The sequence below is a fragment of the Gymnodraco acuticeps genome, unplaced genomic scaffold (assembly GCF_902827175.1).
Source record: "Gymnodraco acuticeps unplaced genomic scaffold, fGymAcu1.1, whole genome shotgun sequence".
Classification (NCBI taxonomy): domain Eukaryota; kingdom Metazoa; phylum Chordata; class Actinopteri; order Perciformes; family Bathydraconidae; genus Gymnodraco; species Gymnodraco acuticeps.
The window spans coordinates 480,074-489,380 of NW_022991739.1; the positions used below are offsets into that span (position 1 = coordinate 480,074).

The window sequence follows — 9,307 nt, forward strand, 5'->3', positions numbered from 1 at the left end:
TGTGTGTGTGTGTGTGTGTGTGTGTGTGTGTGTGTGTGTGCCAGTCTCCATGGTAACGTTAGAAGTGCTATTGCAGGATACCTGGGACATTTGTAGGATATTGGAAGTTAGTTAATCTTTCTTTTGATATTTCTCTTTGTTTGTTTCTTATTTTCTGTATTTGTACCTTTGTGTCTTCTTTTTCTACTCCTTTCTTAGATAGATTGTTTGTTTTAATTGTTGTCTTTCATGATATCCTCTCTTTCTCTCTTTCTTTGGTCATTTTGGTCTTTCTTGTCATTTCTTTATTTATATTTATTTGGTCATGGTTATGTACAAATGGACATTAATCTCATACATACAGTAGAGAGGAGATGGTCTGATTTAGCTACTAGCTTTGTTGCAAAATGTTGTCCCAATTTGTGCTAAATGGTTACTAAATAGGACATGTGGGTGCTACCTTTTTTAAGCAGTGTGTGTGTGTGTGTGTGTGTTTAGGGTGAAGAAGCTGAAGGAGACTCTGGCGGCGGTGCAGCAGCTGGATAAGAACATGAGTAACCTCCGATCCTGGCTCTGCCGCATCGAGGCCGATCTGTCCCGCCCCGTCACCTACAGCGTGTGCCACCACCAGGAGATCCAGAGGAGGCTGGCCGAGGAGCAGGTACACACACACACACACACACACACACACACACACACACACACACATTAAAGTGTTTTAATTGTTATATTTTATTTTCATTCGAGAAGAGAACTCAAACTTTCTGTTTAATTTGTTGTGTTATTATTCCTGTTGTTTCTTTGTCTTTACATTATTGTTGTTATTGTTACATTTCAACCTAATATTCTGCTCACTGTCACTCCCACTAACTCTTTGTCTCTCTTTATGATAAATAATTCATATCTGTCCTTTGTTTAATTTTGGGAGTGGGTGGTCTCATGCAGCCTTCCATCTGTATGTCTGTGAGCTGATGTTCACCACATGGCAACTGACATGTCCTGCTGTCTGTCCTCATGCCCTCCCATGTGTGTGTGCAGGAGCTGCAGCGGGACATCGAGCAGCACACAGAGGGCGTAGCGTCGGTGCTCAGTCTGTGTGACGTTCTGCTGCGGGACGAGGACGCTGCCGGGGGCAACGAGGCGGAGAGCGACTCCCTGCAGGAGACCAGCCACAGCCTGGACCAGCGCTGGAGGGCCGTCTGCTCCATGGCCCTGGACCGGAGGCTCAGGTAGGAGCTGAACACACACACACACACACACACACACACACACACACACACACACACACACACACACACACTGTAGGGAGTCCTCACACTTCTTACAGTACATGCAAACATGTTTTGAAGATGTTACACAATAGGATCTTTGTTTATTACTATAACTACTGATATGTACATGTAATGTTATTTGTATGATTGTTATACATTTACATGAAATGTAATACATAGACTATCCTCTGGGGTTTGTACAGCAGTCCTTCTGCAGGCAAGACACCTGTCTATTTAGTATTTTTTTTTTTTATTATTAAAATAGTGAGTCTTAATTCAAATCCTTAAGACTAAATAAGTTTTAGGGGACACTACAAACTCAGATGATTGCAGAAGATGAATAATGGCACTGTTTTAAGATGAAAACATTACTCACATGTTAAACATCCATGTATTGGTTAGAAAAGGCTTCATCACTGTGTCGTAGAATGACTCTAACCACAGCACGATGTGTCCTAGTAGGATCGAGGAGACGTGGAGACTCTGGTGTAAATTCCTCGATGACTACTCTCGGTTTGAGGATTGGCTGAAGATGGCCGAGCGCACCGCTGCCAACCCCAACTCTGCAGACGTCCTTTACGCGGTCGCCAAGGAGGAGCTCAAGAAGTTTGAGGTCAGTTGTGAGGTCAACAGACGGATCGGACTTTGCTTGTCTGTTGGCAGGAAAACAATTGTATCCCTTGTTATCTTCTACATCATGGTTCATCCCTCTTCCACTGGTCTTCTGTAGGGTTTCCAAAGGCAGGTTCATGAGCGGCTCACACATCTGGAGCTGGTCAATAATCAGTACCGCCGCCTGGCCCGGGAGAACCGCACCGACCGAGCCTGCCAGCTCAAAGCTATGGTCCACGAGGGGAACCAGTGCTGGGACACGCTGCACCGCAGAGTGGCCGCCATCCTCCGCAGACTGAGGGTAGAGACAGGGGCAGAGGGCGGGGCATCCCCATCATTGGTCAACTATTAGCTATGAAATATAGTGATTCCCCAAAGATAAGAGTAATGTAGTCAAAAAGTCAGTCAACTTTTTTGGCAATCTTTCAGTTTGTGTGTACAGACAGAGAGACCGAAATACCGTTTCCCACAATCCCGAATACAAAAATACAAATATATATAAAAATATGTATAAAATATGGATATCCTATATATACACAATCAACAGACACATTTATACATATGCACACATTAAGAACAACACAACAATCCATATATTAGGGCTGTATCCGAATATCCGCATATCCGAATATTCTTTCGTTGGAGTACTAAAATAATTGAATTTATTGAAAACTCCAATATCAACGTAAGAGCTTGTGCCTCTTCGGGGGTGCTAATACTTAACCATAAACGTTATTGTTTACTTTCTCCTTCTTTATATGTAGATATGACTTTTTCTCCGTTAATCTCCGTCACGTTGTTTCCAAAGCAACAACAACTTCCTGTCAACAGCGCTACCTCTCCTTCAAAATACAAAAAAAAAATGTGTCCATACAAAATAGGAAGCCAAGCCAAATTACACTTAAGACATATACAACTGCAACGAAAGTAACAAACACAATGCGATATCCTTTTCAATTTCAAAGAACACAAATTGGGTTACATTAACAAATAACTATAAAACAACAATACTGTAGAATAACAAAATACACGTGTTGAAGCGGTTTGCTACTACACTAAAAAACTGTTCTTTAGTATACTTGTTGTTCCTTTCTGCCCTATTATTCATAATGTGTGTACCTTTCTCTCAGCACTTCACGGGTCAGAGGGAGGAGTTTGAAGGCACCAGGGAGAGCATGCTGGTTTGGCTGACGGAGCTCGACCTGCAGCTCACCAACGTCGAACACTTTTCAGAGAGCGACGTCCACCACAAGATCCAACAGCTCAATGTAAGGACACAACAGATATATAGAGACACGTGTTTTATAGTGCACAAACTGCAGGTTGCCCTCAATGTGTAAAAAAAAGGCTCGATTTCATTTGAATTTGTCTGATTTTTAACCTTCATGTCCAACCAATGTAACCCTCTTTCCTGCAGAGTTTCCAGAAGGAGATCACGCTGAACACCGAGCGCATCGACGGCCTGATCGTGTTCGGGGAGGGTCTGATCCAGAAGAGCTGCCCGCAGGATGCAGCTCTGATAGAGGAGGAGCTGGAGGAGCTGCACTCATACTGCCAGGAGGTTTTCAGCAGACTGGTGCGCTTCCACCAGCGCCTCAGCCAGCCCCCGGTGAGCTGCCTCACACACACACACACACACACACACACACACACACACACACACACACACACACAGACACACACACAACTTCCATTCGTGACTCAATTTATGCAGATATTAAAGGTCCCCTATTATACTGTTTTTCATCAATATATTATAGGTCTCAGATATATACAGAAAGAACATGTCTCTGAAGTGTTTGGCTCCAAACACCAAACAGATCATTGCAGCATTACCCATAATCCCCTCTGTTTCAGCTCTGTTTCAAAAGTGCTGATTCTCTGTCTGTCACTTTAGATGAAAATAAGGAGCCCCTCCCCACGCCCCTCTGAGAGACATTTGGTTACAAAGAACACAAAGGTGCTCTAGGAAGAGATTCAGGTGATAAGGTGGGGGGTTACCTTGGTTGGTGATTGGCTAATGGTTACACAAGCCAACACATCGTTATGACATCATAAAGAGTCCAAAATCTCATTTTCAGACAGGTTTTTATAGAAATGGATCAGGACAAAAAGAGAGAGAATCTTTGTTCCTGAAACTTTCAGAGTCTCTTTCCACAGAGGGGACACATGTTGATGTAGAAGAGACATGAAGAAGAGGGGACACATGTTGATGTAGAAGAGACATGAAGAAGAGGGGACACATGTTGATGTAGAAGAGACATGAAGAAGAGGGGACACATGTTGATGTAGAAGAGACATGAAGAAGAGGGGACACATGTTGATGTAGAAGAGACATGAAGAAGAGGGGGACACATGTTGATGTAGAAGAGACATGAAGAAGAGGGGACACATGTTGATGTAGAAGAGACATGAAGAAGAGGGGACACATGTTGATGTAGAAGAGACATGAAGAAGAGGGGACACATGTTGATGTAGAAGAGACATGAAGAAGAGGGGACACATGTTGATGTAGAAGAGACATGAAGAAGAGGGGACACATGTTGATGTAGAGGAGAAATGAAAAAGTGGATTTAGCATAATAGGTGCCCTTTAACATCGCAATGTTTCTATTCTTTAACCGATGTAGTACATTGTGTACATCAATTCATACCTGATTAATTTTAGATAAAAGAAGAACCGGAGCTCTCTCGAAGCACCTTCTATCTGGAGTCCAGCCTGGAGCTGATTGGCCGCCCGAGGTTGGGGCGGAGCCAAGGAAGCCTCCCGGCAACGCCCACCCACCTGCTTGCGTCTCCGCTGGAGCGCTCGGGGCGGGAGACCCCAGTGAGCGTGGACTCGCTGCCGCTGGAGTGGGACCACACCGGAGACGTGGGGGGGTCGTCACATGAGGAGGACGAGGAGGAGGAAGAACATGAGGACGACAGAACTTACTTCAGCGCACTGTCAGGTAGGTTTATAGAAACACAGAGATTTATGGACAAGAACATACCCTATTTACCAATTCCTTTCTTTTTTTTTATGCGTCGAGTGAACGGAGTAAGCGTTTTAAATGTAACAAGGTAATGAAACTGGAATGCCATCTTTAGCTTCGTCCACATCACCAACAACTTATCGGTATTATCCATTAGGTCACGGGTTTCCACATTTTCCAGGGACCCCTACTGCAAGAAAAATGTTCCTTGGCAGCATCTGGAACTAGTGAAGTGCCTTATTCATGGTTTCACGATCATATCAGAGTTTCTATTGCAAAGTTAATATGGCTGGAAGTAATGGCCAGAATATCTTTATCTCGCAGATCCCACTTTAAAAATCCCCTCCTTAAATGACTGTAATGTCTGAGTGGTTGTTGAGGAGAAAAAAAGTTAAACGGACAGCAGAAAGACTGAGAGAAGGAATGCTTTTGAGTCCTTTAAGATATTTCTGGTTTACTGGAAAAGCTACTTTTTACTTTCGTTCTGCTGGTTGACAAAATGAATCTGCAGGGGTGTCAAACTCAATTTCATCGCGGGCCACATCAGCATTATGGTTGCACTCAAAGGGCCGGTTGTAACTTAAAGACTATATAAAAATACATATATAAATAGATAATATATATAAAATAATGTATTATATTATATTATTGCTTCTGCATTGAATTATTATCAGATAGGGTAATAACTTCAGAATTAACTACGTCTGAAAGCAGAAGTCTAGGGCAAATAATTGCAAGTCTCTTCAGTGAGAATGTCACAAAATGATTTAAAAAGAAAAGTCAAATTCAGAGAAAAAAGTCAAATTTGAGATGCATTGTGGGACATGTAGTTTATGGGCAACGTGCTTCTGTAAATCGGCATGTAACCGTATAATAAACATATTATATTCTTTGCAAGCTCTTGTGGGGCCACATGAAAATTGAAGTCGCGAGCCGGATTTGGCCCCCGGGCCTTGAGTTTGACACCCCTGTGCTAGACTTCAGATGAAATGGGATTTCTAAAAAGTGAAAAAAGAAATGACATCAATTTCACACACAATCAAACACTCAAACACATCCCTACAGCTCTGGTCTGCCCCCTCTCTCCCCCAGAGGTGACTGAGAGTCAGGAGGAGTTTTTCGAGGCCCCAGAGGCCCAGCGAGCCTCCTCTCTGGGTAGGCATCAGGAGATCTTCACCTTCTTCTTAATAAATCCACTCACAGCTGTTTCCATATGTCTGTCATGCTGCTGTCGCTGACACTTTATTTCCTGTAGCTGTGGTTTGGAACATCCTTCACTGCCAACGCAAGCACTTTCTACCTTATTTCTCTCACACATTTATGTTTAAGATGTATTTTTCAAACTTGTGTTAAAGTTAATAAACTGTATATCATTGGATATCTTTCATTTTGGGGAGAAATACAGAATTATTTTACCCCGACAACCTTTCTTTCATTCACCGGTCCAATCCGTTTTGTCGTGTTAATTTCAGCTCCTTCATTCATGACCTTTGATCCTCTTCCAACATCCTGTCTTTAATCTTCCTCCCTTTGACCTTCCTCACTTTGTTTTACCCCCGTTCCGTTCCTCTACTTCACTCCTCCTTTCATTTTTAGACATTTATAAAACTCTAAATGACCCTTGATCCTCAAGATCTTTGCATTGACCATTGAATGCCATGTTGTTTCTTTAAATAGGTTAAAATCCTCAGATTACTAAGGTATACAAATGAAGCATCTGCTCAAACATGTGAAATATGCCATAAAGTAAAAGCTACCACACAGATACCAAGCTGTTCATTTCCTGGTGGCGGTTGATTCAAACTTGGGTTGCATATTTTCTTGGCTTTGGACTTCACAATTGTTATATCATAACGTTTTGTAACTTGGAAGTACTTATCACGTGCATGTTTTTTGGTAGGGAATAAATAATACTGGAGTGTCTTTGGTTTGACTTTTCTTTGCTTGTTTTTTCAGTCTCAAGCATGGACGCACTTGAGTCTCCAAGATGGCGGTCCCAGGAAGACGCAGAAAAACAGTCCCTGCAGCTGGACTCTGAGGGCCACACTGAGGCCCCCCCCACCCTCACCAGCACCCCTCGGAAGCAGGGCTATGTACGTTCAGTTAACAAAACAATTACTGAGAATTGTGAGTAGATGCTTCATACAGTTTGCAGCTCGAGCTCTAAAGTGTGTGTGTGTGTGTGTGTGTGTGTGTGGTGTGTGTGTGGTGTGTGTGTGTGTGTGTGGTGTGTGTGTGTGTGTGTGTGTGTGTGTGTGTGTGTGTGTGTGTGTGTGTGTGTGTGTGTGTGTGTGTGTGTGTGTGTGTGTGTGTGTGTGTGTGTGTGTGTGTGTGTGTGTGTGTGTATGTGTGTGTGGTGTGGTGTAGTGTGTGGTCGTGGTGTGTGTGTGTGTGTGTTAGTCGCTGCATCTCATGTCTCAGTGCAGCGGCCAGCATCGAGGACATTAAAGAGTTTCTCTGATCCTGGATGATGAGGAGCGTCCGGAGGAGCTCGGGCTGACGGGGCTGACAGCTTCAGACAAACAGTCAGGTGAGACGCTGGGAGACTCCATGTTCACTGTATCGTTTAAGGTACAAAACATAGCAGTATTGTAATTGAGTGTTAAACACGTTTTACCTGCATAACAAGGGAAAAGACGTCTCTTAGGAGAGATAACACCTGTAGTTTTAGATATAAAATGATACTGATTTTCAGCTTTAAAGGAACAGTTTAAAGTAGATATCAATGCAATGAGTTGCTCAGCGGTGATTATATAAATACATCTTTAAACAAAAACACTACTGTCCGTGCTCTCAGGTGTGATTGAGCGCTGGGAGCTGATCCAGGCTCAGTCCAGGAGCGACCTGCACGCCGACCCTCAGGAGCCCCAAAATCTCTCATCTGACCTCGATGACATCACTTCCTGGTTGGAAAAGGTCACCCCGGAGCTGGAGCGCCTCCAGCAGTCCGACCCAGCAGCCAGTATCGAGGACATGGCAGCCAGAGCCAAAGAACTAAAGGTGAAATGAAAGACCTAATCCAACAGTTCTGATGATCAGCATTCAGCTGTTGCTTATACTCATGTCTGTTCTGCTGCAGGAGATGCAGAAGATGTTTACCCGCTACAAGTCCATCATGCTGTCAGTGAACCTGCGGGCTCCGGAGCTGCAGAGAGCGGCTGCTATGAACCGAGGGTGGAGCAGAGCCTGTTCCAGCCTCCAGCTGTGGGACAGCAGCCTGAGGGGCACGCTGATGCGCTGCCAGGTCAGGAGAGAGTCTAAATACACCATTACTACTGCTACTTTAGTTTCTTTGAAGATTTTAATCAATAAAAGATTTGTTTTTAGATTGATCAGTATATAAAGTAATTACAGATCCACCTTTACCAGCTGCAACATTAAAGCCATGCACATACAACTGCATCAATAATGATATAACATTTTGAAATGAGCCATTCTGCATAAGTACTTTTGGTATGTTGAGTATATTTTGATGCTAATACTGTATGTTTACTTGTAACCGAGTATTTTTTCCCTGTAGTATTGGTACAATTATTTAAGTAGAACATCTAATATTTTTCCGTCACTGTCTTCACCCTTCTTCTCCCTGCAGGAGTTCCACGAGCGCCTCCACTCCCTGCTGCTGTGGCTGGCCCACGCAGAGAGCCGGCGCTACGCAGTGGACATCAGAGACCCACACACACCTGTGGCAGCGCTGCAACAACACCGCAACACACTCACAGTAAGCACACCACCATGCTTTGTTGTGTATTCATTCTCCTTCTGTTCTGCCCCGTCACCCTGTGTAATGTTTGTGGTGCAGGCTCTGCAGGCGGAGCTGCAGGCCAGGCAGGCGCAGCAGGTGGAGCTGCAAGCGCTGTGGGCGCAGCTGCAGCCGGAGGAAGAGGAGGAGAGCAGAGAGGCCCAGGAGAAGCTCCACGTGACGGGGAGCAAACTGAAGCTGCTGCTGAGGCAGGTGGAGCAGGACCTCAGCACCCTGCCGCCACAGCTGGTGAGAGCTTACAAATACCGTACTCATGTCAAACTAATTTATAGACCTTAGAGATTTAAAAGCTGTCGTAAAAATAGTACTAAAACAGCCAAGTATGTCAAGTATCTGTCATAACAGTTTTAAGCCAGAGTATTGTATGTCAAATATAATATCTTAAGAAAAGTGAAAAGAAGCCAAATTCAGCTGTCAACTTATGTCACATTAAATTATAGTCATTATAGTATGTCTGATCAATTGTACGTTGTACAATGTTTTTGGACATCCTGTCATGAGAGATTGTGAAACAATAACATTTCTTTGTCTCTTCAGGGTTGTGAATCTGCATCAGAAGTCCAGCGACAAAGCTCCTCTGCAGATCCAAAGAAAGGTTCCTCTCTTAAAAGGTATGCAGGAAAAACTAAGCATTACATTTTAACACTAGACATTTATTAATAGCCCAAACAAGTAGAAACAGCAGGTCAGGAAGGCTTTACTTAACAG

At 43.7% G+C, this 9,307-nt stretch overlaps 1 protein-coding gene across 1 annotated transcript in view; it reads left to right on the forward strand.

The window, feature by feature from the left end:
- Window positions 1–9,307, forward strand: part of LOC117534867 (nesprin-2) — an 87,308-nt gene that overhangs the window by 76,408 nt on the left and 1,593 nt on the right. The window contains 15 exon segments of the mRNA XM_034199118.1: window positions 478–640; window positions 1,018–1,208; window positions 1,710–1,863; window positions 1,981–2,163; window positions 2,993–3,130; window positions 3,280–3,471; window positions 4,530–4,812; window positions 5,929–5,991; window positions 6,793–6,929; window positions 7,240–7,366; window positions 7,634–7,836; window positions 7,916–8,080; window positions 8,429–8,557; window positions 8,639–8,827; window positions 9,137–9,210. Of these exon segments, the coding sequence (XP_034055009.1) occupies window positions 478–640; window positions 1,018–1,208; window positions 1,710–1,863; window positions 1,981–2,163; window positions 2,993–3,130; window positions 3,280–3,471; window positions 4,530–4,812; window positions 5,929–5,991; window positions 6,793–6,929; window positions 7,240–7,366; window positions 7,634–7,836; window positions 7,916–8,080; window positions 8,429–8,557; window positions 8,639–8,827; window positions 9,137–9,210 (2,391 nt within the window).